Genomic DNA, 14,565 nt, shown 5'->3' on the forward strand with positions numbered 1-14,565 from the left:
ACTGAATCTAGGGACAGAAAAGAAAATTGCATCAAGGATTCACTTAGGTTAACCTATAACCTTCTCAACAGGAGCTGCAGCATCACAAATATGGGAACTCCTTCAGTTTAGAAAACTATCCGGGAGCCATCCCAGTCAGCGTACCTGCAGCTATTTCCTAATAAGTGGCCATTTTCATCTATCAGCAAAGACAGGCAGCACTTTTCATTCTCAAAACGCTGACCTCACAGCTTTCCTCACAAAAACACAGGCTGGCGATACACTGAGGTATGCCTAGAAAGCATCTTAGGATAAGTTCACATTAAGACATTTCTGATGGTCAGCAGTCTCATCAAGCTAACAGTATTTGATAGCACTCAAAGGAACAATGGAACAGATCTGATGCAATTAAGTTTAGTAGTGACCAAGCGAGTAGATCTCAAACATATCCACTCTAGAACCCCACGTTATACCAAGCTTTCCACTAAAGATACCTGAAAGGAACTACCACTGAGGAGTGGTTCTAAAAATGTCTGCTAATAATGACCAGTCTGCATCACTGATTCACTACGTGATATACCCTTTGCGTACATTTTCACACGCAATCAACTTTCTACCTACTACTCAACATCTGGCAAACGTTTGTGCTGCAAACTTGAGTCCGGAAACACTCCCATGCACTGCCTAACATGATCAAAGTGGGTTGGGCTGTTAACCCTTTAAAAGAGTTCTAAAGCAAAGTGATGCCTGATACGAGAAGCTTTTTCTGTCATTCCAGTATCCATGGGGAAAACTGAACTTCTGTAACACCTGCCACTTAGAGTCCTGTTGCTTCTGGTGTATGATCAGCCTTTCACTTAAGATTCTACCAGTGAAGCTCAATACTATGTTCTGCTAATGGGGATCCATATTTCTATGTGGCAGCAGAACTGCCATGAGTAATAAATTATTTAACACATCCAAATAATTACACAGTTGTTTCATTACTTACATTGTTGTTGCGTGTTTCGACAGCTGGAAATTTTCTGACAATGAATTTGACAGCTGATTCCAGATTTTTGTCTATAAGGTAGGATGGTTTTGCTTTTGGGTCGCCACATGCCTAGGGAGGAAAATGAAAAAAACACCCCTAAAAATATATTCTTATCACCAAATATAATCTATATATGTACACACACAAAATTTTAAAATAATCTGCAATCAGAAACTAGGAAGACTTCTTTAGCTTTTGAGTGAACGAGTGAAAAATGAGTAGGGACTGTCAGAGCTGGACTATGCAATGGGAGACAGTACAGAGATGCTCCTACTGGAAAAAAATGTGTGGAAGTTTCAAAGCAGTTAGTGCAGAACAGCAGTGAAGGGGAAGTTCAATCTTAAAAGAAGAGGAAGGTATTTTATTTCTAGCCAACATGCGAGGTAGGTAGGTAGGTTCGCCTTTAATGCCCACCATGTGCTAGTGAAGCTAATGAACTGTTAGAAAACTCTATCACATCATCTCAAGACGACAGTGCTGGGGCTGTTAAATTATTGTGTCTCTTTTCTGAAGGAAAGAACCAAGCAACCAGTAGTTAACATAGCTTCTCTGTAATTTCTCTCCAGGACATTGAACAATCCATACGCACCTCCTTCTAAAAGGTCAGTCAAGTTCAAATGTTCCACTGAGGTAGAACTATGTAAATTACCCCTTTAAAAGATTATCATTTAGGCATAACTTGTTTTAACCTCAGAGCCACATTCAATATACTCAGGCCCGCAGAGAGCTATTTTCCTCACAGAAATCAGGTCTTCAGCTGTACTGGTGTCCAATCTCATCGCTCTGTGATCTGCTGATATCAGTGTGGTATGTGGTAGGGGGAGAATCTAACTCTTGTTGGTACACGTAACAGACATTTTAGAGGTGAAACAGGCCAGTGACCATACACTGTTTTCATATCGGCTAAGCTCCTAGGGGTCAAATGGCCTCTCATTTCTGAATAGAGTTGCTTGCTTGGCCACATTCGCTGTGGAGCAATCATCAAAGTATGGCAAGATTACCACTAATGGGCCTGCGTTAAAAACTCGTGGGCTACCAGAGGGGCTCCATAGACCGCATCTGGCCCCAAATTAAATGCTAAGCATCTCTGCATTAAGACAGATCGGAGAACTTTTATCGACTTTAGAATTACTCCGATACGGGATAAATTCTGTTAAATGGCATGACTGTACAAATTCTGTACACTACAGAATTTGGAAAATCTGGGACCTAATAAAATTAATCTCTGGTAGCTAGTGAAGCATCTAAGAAAAGTGCAAAACTCTAACCCAGACAAACTTGGGCCAATAACAGAGTTGAACTGCCATAGATGTTATATAACACCAGTGCTATCCAGTTAGAAGTATATTGTGCAACGATTTAATTTCCATGCTAGTATCTCTTCTTAGGTACAAAATTCTCCCTGAATAGAGAATTTGTGTCTCATGCAAACTGTAACATGCTATGCATTTCTACACAACATAGTGGAAAACCAGGATGGCGATTTATCGACTTTTCTACGGCTGTGGATTATAGAGACAGAAGTCATGGAGTATGAGACTGATCTGAAAGCGGGCAAGCGGGCAGAGGGAAGGTGAAAAAGCTTTGCAAACCTTCCATACTTGTCCTTGCTGGGGAAGCATTGTAACAAAAAGAGAGAAGATTACACATAAACAAAAGTTTCTTGAATTCCCACAAGCACAACGTTCAGGAATACAAACTAATACTATTTGGCAAAGTTAAAGCTAAATAAATAAATAATAATATAGTTCGCTATTATTTCTAGTGGACAGCAGTGAACATTCTAACAGGTTCTACCACTATTACATATCGTGGTACTCGTATGGTGAGTAAAACATGTCCCATCAGGTCAGCTCCCCAAACAATAATTCTGAGCCAAAGGGGTGGGGTGTGAGGACAGGCGTTAACAGCAGACAACACATGCAACTTTCAGGACAGTGGAGCAACTATCAGGGAAATGTTACATACCTGAAATAGAAATGGTAGCCAAGAATAAAACAAACGAATGAACAGTCATTGTGGTATAATTCTAAGGCTGACTTTACAGTTTGCTATAAGGCTAGGAACTTTGCGGAGATCTCTGTTATCAGGCAAGGTTTTCTAAGCAGCTAGTCAATATGTCTAGTTTTCTTAAAAGACCAAATATGTTGACTAGTATTCTTAGGCCGCCCATGATTTTTAATGACATTACAGTAACGATATGTGCACCAGTAAACATGGAGAACAGCAGACCACAGCAACCAGAATACAGCCACTGTGGTGTAGTGGTTTAGAGCATCCTACTGAGACAATGGAGACACCGGCTCAAATCCACACTGGGCCATGAAGCTCAATGGGTCACCTTGGGCCAGTCAATCTATCTCAGCATAACTTTACTTTGCAGGGTTGTGAAAATAAAGGGGGGGGGATCCCTTCATGTACCCGTCGAAGGAAGGGCAGGATAAAAGTCAAATAAGTAGAAATAAAAGTTTAATGTAATTTTATTTGTCTGTTTGTCCCAACATTCTAGACTGTGACTCATTCACTGGGTATGAGCTTTCACGAGTCACCGCTCACTTCTTCAGATGCTTCTGCTAGTATCTGCTACTAAGTAGTAAGATGCTACTGGACTCTTGCTCTTTTTTACTCCTACAGACAGACTAACCCATCATCTTGATCATTTGCTGGGTTCCTGTGGTGACCAAATCAAAGGTTTTAATCTGCCCCTTGCAAACATAAAGTGACTGTTACCCTCACAATTAGAAGGAAGCAAGCACTTGATGACCATTTTTCTCAGTATATTTAAAAGTCACCGGAAACAAGCCCTTTCAAGAAAGCTCAAATCACTTCATTACAAAGGTTCCAGAACAGACTCTCATCCCTCCTTTAAAAATAAAAATTAGTTCTACTGAACCTCTGAGCCAGATGAAGCTAATGCATTTCTTTGTTTCTCATTACATTTGCCGAACACAGCATCAAAATAATCAGAGAACGTGTGGGGGAAAAAAACACCATTAAATCTTCACCATTTCACCATTACTTACGTTCAACCTTTCAAAAGGAAAAAAAAAATCAAAGTCTATGACTCCATACATCTTCCTGAAAACTTAAAACATTTAACAAACAATTCCCCTGTACTATGTAGGGTTGTCAGGTCCAGTGGACCAGCCAGGGGGGACGAAGGTGAACTCACTGGGAAGGGGGAGGGAAGAAGCCAGAAATAAACACAACATCCCTACATCACCCAGAAGTGATGTAGGCACGTTGGGGGTGATGCTCTGGTTTGTGGGCAAAACCTCTATGGTAGAATTGGCTTCTACCATAGAGTTTTGCCCAAAAATCAGAGCATCATCCCCCCCCCCCCAAACATTACCAATGTGCCTACATCTCTTCTGGGTGACAAATGCACTCTGTGTTTATTTCCAGCTTCTTGACTATTGGGGGGGGGGGTAACTGGGGGGAAGCACCCAAAATCGGGGAAGCACAGCCAGGAGGGGGGGGGGAGTCTGGCATTCCTAATACCATAACAAAAAATGTACAGAGTGGCTACATTATAAGGAAAAACTGCTAATTAGCAGGTATCACCTTAAAAAGCATCCCAAGACCTAGGTTCTTCTATGCTGGAACTGTTATCTCCCATTTCTGGCTACATTTTCTCAACAGATCTCACTAAGGAACAAACCACATGTTAAAACATACACAAATCCATCACTGCTCCTGCCCTCTCCCATGCCATTTTCCTGGGTCAAAACAGTGCTGGGGGAGGCATTATGTGCCCCATTGCAGTGCACTCCACCTGCACTGCAGTTCCTATCCAAATTGGGCCCCTATGGCACTTTTAAATGGATTTCCCACCAGGAACTTACAGCAGCAGTATGTCTGAAAGTCCTCATGGCAGATTTGAGCACACTGTAACGTGTAGTTTAGCCGTGTCAATAAGACACAGCCAGGACACTAACACGGTTGGAGTTATCTACCAATTAAGAGACAACTGTTTAGCCAAAGCACACAGTACAATTCTTCCCAGGAGTGTACAACTTCAGAATATAAGGGGAAGAGATCAAATGTCCGAATATTCTCCAGACAATGCTAGCTTCTCACATGCAGGAAACATGCCAAAAAAAAAAAAAAAAGACAGGAAACATGCATGACATTCTTACAATGGCAATACTCCTGCAGAAATTCACAGCTGTCAATGGTACTGGGAAGGTGAACTCCAGAAAATATGGATGAAATATCTGGGGTGCAGGCTTGTTAATACTGCTTCTGCAGTCATTTAAAAATGGTGGCAAGAGAATGTGAATAGCCTACCAGGAAGGGCCCCAACTCTGCCACATCACCTGCCTTTTATGAGATAGCCCCTGCTTCCTAAGTACAAGCTTGCAAGGCATATATTTGCCTCTGGTATCTTTATATAAAAATGCAGATGTGGCAATTTCTCTATGTCCAGTGGAACTTGCTTATTTAAGGAAGGGAAACAATTTTCTTGAATGCACATAAAAAGCATATAAAAGGGGTATGAAGTGGAGTGCCAAGACAGACTTTACATCGATTAATAATTGTTAACACCTCTGACAACTATCTATATAAAGGAGACAGCAATTGCAGCAGTATGAAGAAAAATAGAAATTTAACGATGCAGAATTGCCACCCACTGATTTCCATGGACGTAGAAGGTTGTGACTCATATATTTTATTTATTTAACACATTTATTAACCACCTTTCTACATGATGGAACTCAAGGCAGTTTACAATGTAAACAAAGCAAAATACATAAAATCCACAATTTAAAATCTCTATTGACGACAGCCACATCAAATTGCTACTTTAATAAAACCGTGTTCAACTGCTCCCTGAAGACTGAAAGTGAGGGGGGCAGGCACACCTCCCTGGGGAGGTTATGCCATAATTGCCTACTCAAGCAAAAAAAGAAAAAAGAAAGAAAAAGAAAATCCCAATGTGGCCTGCAGAAGAAGGAAGTGAATTATTTAAACATTGCTGAAATACTACCATGTAGTCTTTGAAATCCAAGCCATGTCACCACCAGGGCCAGAGGTCTACTCAGAATCGTACTCAGGCCTACTCAGTAGGATTTACCCTCCAGAAAGTGTCCTTAAGATTGCCCTGTAAAGCTCCCAAACTGGCAAAGATTTTTTTTTTTAATGCTGACATTTTAAATACAGGGGAGAACTAAGAGGCCGCATGTCACAATCCAGATAAACTATTACTCCAGCGTGTGCAGACACTATTGTGCCGGGGGCAAAGTAGCATTCCTCTCAGTTCGTACGTGATTTGCCTTGACCAGGCTGGCCCAATCTCATCAGATCTTGGAAGCTAAGCAGGGTCAGCCTTGGTCGGTATTTGGATGAGAGACCACCAAGGAATATCAGGATTGTGGCATGGAGGCAGGCAATGGCAAACCACCCCTGAATGTCTCTTGCCTTGAAAATACCACCGGGGGTTGCCATAAGTTAGCTGTGACTTGACAGCAACAGAAAGGTGATATGGCTACACTAAAAGCTGGACATTGCAGTTAATTAATATAAAACATAGTGGGGTGGATGCAGAGCTCCATCATCAGAAAGCACTGATGACCACAGATCTTTCTCACATTCCCCTCCTCCCTGGAGTCCCTTCCGGGTTATTTCTGGGATTGTGGGACCTGCACAGACTAACAGCCAAGCAGTTTAGGAGGCTGCCATGGGCAAGGTAACCTCTATCTTCCATCAGCAGAGGTGCGCTGATAAGAGAGTCAGAAAAGGTGATCTGGTCCCCTTTGCCACAATAGCCTCCAGAGCTGACCCACATGAGTCCTGTGACTTTGGGCATACACTTCCCTGGGGTCCAAAATGGCTGCTGAGGAGAGGGGAATCCAGAAAAGATCAGCGGTCTTTGTGCCCATGGACTGCTGAATCCCACCTAAATCTGGGCATGCCAACGAAAACTACAACCTTCGTATGTTTAGAAACGTCCTGAATACCCTCCATGTGTTACTATAGCTGAAAACAGGTTTAGGAGTTGTGTTTCTAAGCAACTAGAAACATAAAACCCAAAGTAAGAAAAAAGTAAACTAAGGGGGGGAAAGAGCCACGGAGAATCGAGGAGATCTTTAACTACAAAGACCATGTTTATTACCATCTCTATGCCAGATAGGGAAATCACTGATATAAGGCAACAAAAGCTACACTCCAGAAAAGGAGGCATGATTAAATCCAGGCACTGATCTGTTTTCTTCCTGTTTGTACCAATAGGAAAATGAAACTCTTAATTTGTAAGATCTTCTTGTGCTGTACTCTAACTTCTCTTCTCTTGTGTCCATGGACTGCTGAATCCCACCTAAATTTGGGGGTGCCAATGAATACTACAACCTTCATATGTTCAGAAATTTCCTGAATACCCTGCATATGTATGCTTTTGTATTACATTACATTCTATGATCCTATGATTAGTTAATATGGGGGAAGATGGTGAGAGCTCTGAGGCAGAGAAAGGAATGAGTTAGACTTTTGGTCACCTTCAGTTTTATGACTGAGAAACTGCAGAGTGTGATACAAATTTCCAGACACAGACTTGCAAATTAGTTGTTTGTGAAAATTAACAGCTGTGACTGTCCAATCAAGCAGAGAAGCTTTAAGCTAGTAAAGAACTACCCCCCCAAAGATACAAATGACCTACACAATAAAAACAGGTAAATAAACTAATATTTGTGTGGGCTAGTAATATTCTAGCTATACTTGTCAGAGCACTCGACCCATTTTCTATGGAGACATCTTTTGTTATTGGGGAATACACCAATTTTGAATTAAACGAGACACAACTTTTTCTCTTAAAATAATCATATCTTTGCACAAAGGCCGTGATCCAGGAAACTAAGCATCTATCTCTAAGAGCTCCACTGTATATTTAGACTTGCCTTTCCAAAAATCCCCAGGAAACTAAGCATCTATCTCTAAGAGTTCCACTGGATATTTAGACTTGCCTTTCCAAAAATCAAGTCCCCCTAAATACGTGGCAAAGCACTGCTGAAAAAGCAAGGAAGCTTTAAAAGAAATCTGTGATATATCTTAGGGATTTATAACTGACAAACACAGACTTTTGATTTTTTTTAAGTAGGACATGCTACCCCTTGGCACATTTAAAGTAGGTCTCTGCAGACGGAGACTGATGACTACATCAAAGACTGAAGCCTACAATTTAGCAGATAGCAAAGGCCTCAGTATATCCAATGAGAAGTAACAAGAGCTTCATTCTATTCCATTTAAGACGCCATCTATAAAGCTCGTGTCTTTTTAGTATAGCCCTGTCCATCAGAAAATGGGTGTGAAGGAAGGCTTTTCATCTAGTAACACAGCGTTCCTAGAAAAAGTAAACTGTGTTACATTGGCACATTACATCTCACTCCAGCAAACTATTAATACTTTAAAATGCAGAAGCAAAAACCATTTCCTCTCCTAGACCAATTAAATACCACAGATCTTTTTATCAGTTAAAAGGTCCTTGATTCACATAACCCAGCAAGAAAACAAAAACACAAAAACCACATGTGACCCCCAATAAGATTTGTCACACTGAAGTGCATCTCAGCTGTATGGAACAGCACAAGCTGCCCCACTGTAAAGAGCAGCTTGTGTATAACTGCAATTGAGACATTTTGCATCTAAAAACGTGGGACAGATCCAGCCAACTACAATATACATCCTTGGAATTGCTATAGCACTTTCTTTCAGTCTCAACTAGCCTCCAGACCAAACCCAATGGGCTTCATAGAGGAAGAGAGGTGCAAGGGTTGATGTTCAATTTCTTACACGATGTAATTAACGCATCCACAGCAAGCAAACGTGAATGACTTCCATCTCACACCAGCACAAGGGCCCCTACATTGGTTCACAAGAGTCACTATAGCAGCTTTGGACAAGATTATAGCAGCTTTGGACAAGACAAAATGCGTGGCAGACCTCTCAAAATAGAAAGCCAACCCATGCTTTTTCTGAAGCAGCAGTATACACAGGTTTTGAAGCTGCCACCAAAATCCAACAAGCCATCCCTAGCAATGGGCGGCAGCGATTAGTAAACTTCTTATTTCCTCCGATTATAAACAAAAGAAACAAATCTGAGCTAATGTATCATCTTAAATAACTTGTGAATCCCACTTGACATCACAAATTTCAATACCCCAGAGCAGATCAATATAGATCAGTGGTCTTCAACACTTCCAGATCTGGGACCCAAAGAGCTTCAAGTGTGCAACAGGAAATCACATGAACAGAGTCAAGACCTCACCAGTGGCAAAGCAAGGCAAGGACCATGGACAGAAGACCAACAGTGCCAGGGGCTCTGAGTCATCTCTCCTGTGCTTCCTTCCATTATTGCTACTACCGTTCCAAATCCACTGAAAATGATGTCAGTGTGCTTAAATGCATCAGTTTCAGTGGACCAAGCTGAGAAGTTTTATTCCAAAACTGCTTATGAAAGGTAAACGTAACAAAACACCTCTCTCTTGGAAATGAGGTAGATCTAAAAAGTTGCCACAAGCTTCAAGGGTAGAGAATGAGAGAGAATGCACCAGTGATTCCATGATACTTGTTTGGTTTTTTTAAATGAAAAGAGTTAATATAAAGGAAGGCACAGTCACATTTGGTCAAATCTCTACTTTGGTACCGCCTATTATAAGCCGTCTTGAGCAAGAAGCTGAAGAGGTGACACAAAAATATTCTAAATAAATAAATATTGGAAAGAATATGTTAGATTCTGTATCATGCCAAGCCCTTCTTTCATACAGAATCATGAGAGCCAGTTTGGTGTAGTGATTAAGTGCGCGGACTCTAATCTGGGAGAACCGGGTTTGATTCCCCACTCCTCCACTTGCACGTGGCTGGATGACCCTGGGCAAGCCATAACTCTGGCACAGCTGTTCTTGAAAAAGAGCAGTTTCTGTCAAGAGTTCTCTCAGCCCCACCTACCTCACAGGGTGTCTGCTGTGGGGAGGGGAAGGGAAAGGAGTTTGTAAGCCGCTCTGAGACACCTTTGGGTAGTGAAGGGCGGGGTATAAATCCAATCTCTTCTTCTTCTTCTAGATTTCACCCTCTCCCACAAAAAGCCCACTGCAAACCAACAATTAAAGTACTGTAACAGCAGAAGCAAAGACCCAAAGCTATTTGTGGTAGAGAGTAAAAAAGGAACACACTATTTTAGGCCAAGAACACTAATGATATATACATATGAAATAAGTATGAATCTGTAGTATTAATGCAACCATTTTTGTTCCTTTAATTTCAGCAACAGATCCGAACATGTAACTTTGCTCTCTAATGAAAACCACTGGGAATTCAAAAGCATATATTAGAAATGGGCCAACCCTGTTCATTTACTATTGCTTCCTCTTTTCTAAAAAAAAATAAAAATTAAGCAATTCACCCAACCACAATACCACAAGATGCCTGGTAATCTCCCTCTTGTTGATTTAAAGAACGTCCAAAACAACACACATTCACTGGTAGCAAAGACATGTATTTTCCTCCTGCAGGAAATTCGTTGTTTGGGAAACAAAAACAGTATTCCGAAAACAGCAAGTTTCCTCTTGCTTTGAGATATTTTCCTGTTTGGAGAAGGGGCTCTGCAACAGCATGAAAAATAGCAGACTGCAGTGTTCAAAACACCATGAATGCCATCCTTTCTGCTCTATCTACCAGACTGCATCAGCAAGACCCACTGCTCTGAACAGTGATCCTCCAGTTACCACAGTGATGAATGTCACCTATACAACCAGAAACAAAACTGCAATCAGCGTTAATTCCAAGTTAACACCGACTGAATTCCAGAACTAGCAGAAAGAGGTGTCAAGGCCAGCTGCCAATCATGTGCCTTGTTTTCTGCTCCTCAGCACTTTGTGAGCTACCTGCACTGGGGGGGGGGGGCAAAAAGAAGCTGCAAGTCTGGATAATGTTAGAATGAAGTTATTAACTGAACACAGCTGGAAATTATAATGTTGGATATTCAAAGTCATGCTTCAAAACCTGAAGAAAAATCCCCAGATCGTACATTCATTTTTGCAATTCCAAAAAAACAGGAAAGGGTGGAGGGAGCTTTGAATCTCAACGAAGACAAAACAGTACAAAATTCAAATGGTGTAAAAGCAGAAACTTTAATGAGTCTAGGGTATACTCTGTGACAGTTACCCAAAAGCTGTTTTGACAAGCTAGGCTAATTTTTTAAAATATACACTACTGTCTGGCAGATGCACCCTAGACAAGTAAGTGTACAAGTATTTTTGATGTCCATGTTTACATGTATCTATTTTAGTAATTTGTGGCACAATAATGGTTGGGTTTAAAAAATATCCAACCCCCTCCACTTTTTGTAAAGTTTCCAAGTTCGCTCTCCTGGAAGTGATTCTTACTGCCCAGAGATGATCCTACAAGCAGCTGTTCAAAAGTCTACATAAGAAGTATTTCCAAGAACTTCTTAACAAGCTAACAAATAATCCTGGACACGGATCTCTCATTAGGACACCTTCATTTTTCTATAAGATAATACAAGATAACTCTATTATGTAATTTTGCTCAGAGCTCTGATTTCTGTCTTGTATCCTCTATTAAAAAAACACACTAGCATCCTTGTTGTCTACAGTAACATCACATGCTCAGTATCTCTTTAACAATTATGGTATTAACTGACCAGTGTCAAGAGATACATCATACTGTCCTGCTTAGGAACACAAAAAGGGCTTTGCTAGGTGAAACCATTGTCTATTTAAATCCAACCCTGTCTGTAACCAAGAGGCACTGGATGGCCCACTAGAAACTGGCACAGTGGACATCCAGCGGCTGAAGATCCTCTATCCTTACTTCCCATGACTGCGTCTGATACCTTATCTTAAAGCACTGCACACCCACATAACTAGACAAATATAAGACTCCAAGCTTATGAACGTTTACATCATGTTATGCAATGGCCAAATATAATCGACACTCATCTTCAATTTCAGGGAATATTTCTCAGTAGCAAAAGATTATGGGTTGGATCCAGACTAAACTGGCAATTCACCCTTCCTTCTGCAGACTCCCCTAATCTCATTCCTCTATTTTATTTAGGTTCTTTATCGTCTGCCTTTCTCACATGGACTCAAGGCATTTTACACACAGTGCATCAGTACGATAAACAAAATGGGATATTCAATCATTAGGATATTAGAAGACTGGAACCAACAGAAAGAACAGGAGCATAACGTAAGTATTAAAAGGACACATTAAGCAGTACAGAAATTACATAATAGGATCCTACTTACAGTATGCCTGTACAGCAGTAAAGACCACAAGCCCCAATCATTTATCCATGTAAGTTTGTGAAACCATTTTGTACTGCACATCCTTATTACCTGAGCAGAAAAACCCTTCTGAATCGTTCAGTTTTGCAGAGTTTGCGGAAGGCTGGGAGAGTGGGAACTGTTCTGACCTCTTTGGGCAGGCCATTCAACAAAGGCGGGAGCCACAATGGAGAAAGCACAGGCGGACGGGCAGTTGATGATTTTGCCCAATGGCAGGTTGGTACCTGCAGAAACCTCTGCTGACATGAGCGGAGTTGTTGTGAGGGAACACAGAGAGATAGGCAGTCCCGTAAATAAGAGGGGCCAAGACCATGAAGGGCTTTATATGTTGATAGCCAGTACCTTAAACGGAGCTTGGCAACCAATGGGCAACCAATGGTGAGTTTGAAGAATGGGAGTAACATGCATGTTTCATCTAGCTCCCACTAATAGCTGACCCACAGCATTCTGGGCCACTTGGGAGTTTCCGAATTTATTTTGATGGGAGGCCATAATACAGTGCAGTACAGTAGTCTAGTCTCAATATTACTGTGGCATGGATCCAAGCGGCCAGGTCAGGTGTATCAAGGTATGGAACCATTTTACAAGCTAGGCTGGGTTGGAAGAAAGCCTTTTTTTTTTTGCAGCTGCATTAACCTGCTTCTCCAGTAATAAAGCTGGATCCAGTATGACCCCAAGACTTTTAACTGAGTCAGCAAGGGTCAGCTGAACTCCCTCAAAAGTGGGGAGAACAATGTGTCCTTCAGGGCCTCCACCTTCCCAACCAGCATTACCTCTGTCTTTTCAGGACTTAGTTTCAATTTGTTGACTTTTAGCCAGTTAACCATTGTGGCCAAGCAGCAATTTAGGACTCTACTACATCACCAAGAGATTTGAATAAGGATATACAGAAATGAGTATCATCAGCATAGTGATGACAACCAACCCCTAAACTATGAATGATTTGTCCTAAGGGCTTTACGCAGAGACTGAAAAGCATGGGGGGATAGAATTGCATACTGTATGCAATCATACATATCATACACACCGTATGTAAGATTTTGGGGTCTCTTATTCCCCAGGAGGAACATGCTGAGGAGAACAGTGAGCTGCAGGGGGGGGGGGGGAATCAAGGAAAATGGAGGCTTTCAATTCTCAATACGGTCTAATTAAAATCAATGGAGTTCAGACGAAATATGTTTCACATTAAGATACATGTTAACATGTTTAGAATTCAGACAAGCATTAACATATTTTTTTAAAAACAGTTTAACTACTGCACGTAGGTCATTTTGAAATATGAGAGCTTCTTCACCTACCCAAATGGAACACATGAAATCACCACCACAAAAAAAACACAACCCTCACCGGTTATTTCTTTTTCAATTCAGTCTAAGTAATCTGCGGTTGAAAACACATACACACTGATTTTTTAAAAAACCACTTAAATTGTGGGTTTTAGTGGTCAAATGTGCACTCCGATCACCACTTGAAACAACCTGTCAAGAACCTTTCCTTTCCGTTTCCTTCAGAAACATTTTCTCCTTTGCCCCTCTCTTTTTGATAACCATAGGAACAATTAAGAGAACAGCTGCTGTTTAACCCTTCAGCACAAGCACTGATGGCACATACCCCCTTTCCCCTTTTGCTGCAATGTTCGTGGCATGAGATTATAATTTTTAAACCAACTCTATTTTTACTATTTGGGAGACCACTGGGTGCTAGAAGAGACTGACCTCCCTCCCCCTTTACAACCATCACACACAAGGCCAAAGTGAGGAAAAGTGCAGGATTCATAGTCCCCATAAAGAGCCCTCCACCCATACTTAGGGTTGCCAGGTTTCCCCCCCTAGGGATGGGGGGTCGGGTTGCCAGATCTAGTTTAGGAAACTCCTAAAGATTTGAGGATGGAGCCTGGGGAGGACAGGGACCTCAGTGAGGTACGATGTCAGAGATTGTACCCTCCAAAACATCAATTTTCTCCAGGGGAACTGATCTCTGTAGTCTGGAGCTGTAATTCCAGGGGATAATTCCAGGGGATCCCCAGCTCCCATCTGGAGATCGGCATCCCTAATATAACACACACACACGGGTTTTGGAAGACATTTTTTGGTCACGTATCAGATACGGAAGACAACCATGCTCTCTACTCAACCCTTCTTCTGAAAACGGGGGCTGGCCGATTTTACTGAGGGAGGAGGGGTTGGATCTTTATCAGCGCTCCTTTCCCAACCCCCCCCCCCAAACAGACCCACTGCCCTTTCCCACCGG

The 14,565-nt window shown here is 41.6% G+C and overlaps 1 protein-coding gene across 2 annotated transcripts in view; it reads right to left on the minus strand.

Moving 5' to 3' along the window:
- LOC107106014 (nck-associated protein 1) overlaps window positions 1-14,565 on the minus strand; it is a 75,247-nt gene that overhangs the window by 60,028 nt on the left and 654 nt on the right. For both annotated transcript variants that reach the window (XM_015406098.1, XM_015406097.1), the window contains exon 2: window positions 971-1,081. In XM_015406098.1, coding sequence (XP_015261584.1) covers window positions 971-1,081 — 111 coding nt within the window. The remainder of the gene's footprint in view (window positions 1-970; window positions 1,082-14,565) is intronic.

This window comes from Gekko japonicus, unplaced genomic scaffold (genome assembly GCF_001447785.1).
Source record: "Gekko japonicus isolate JY-2015 unplaced genomic scaffold, Gekko_japonicus_V1.1 scaffold683, whole genome shotgun sequence".
Lineage (NCBI taxonomy): Eukaryota > Metazoa > Chordata > Lepidosauria > Squamata > Gekkonidae > Gekko > Gekko japonicus.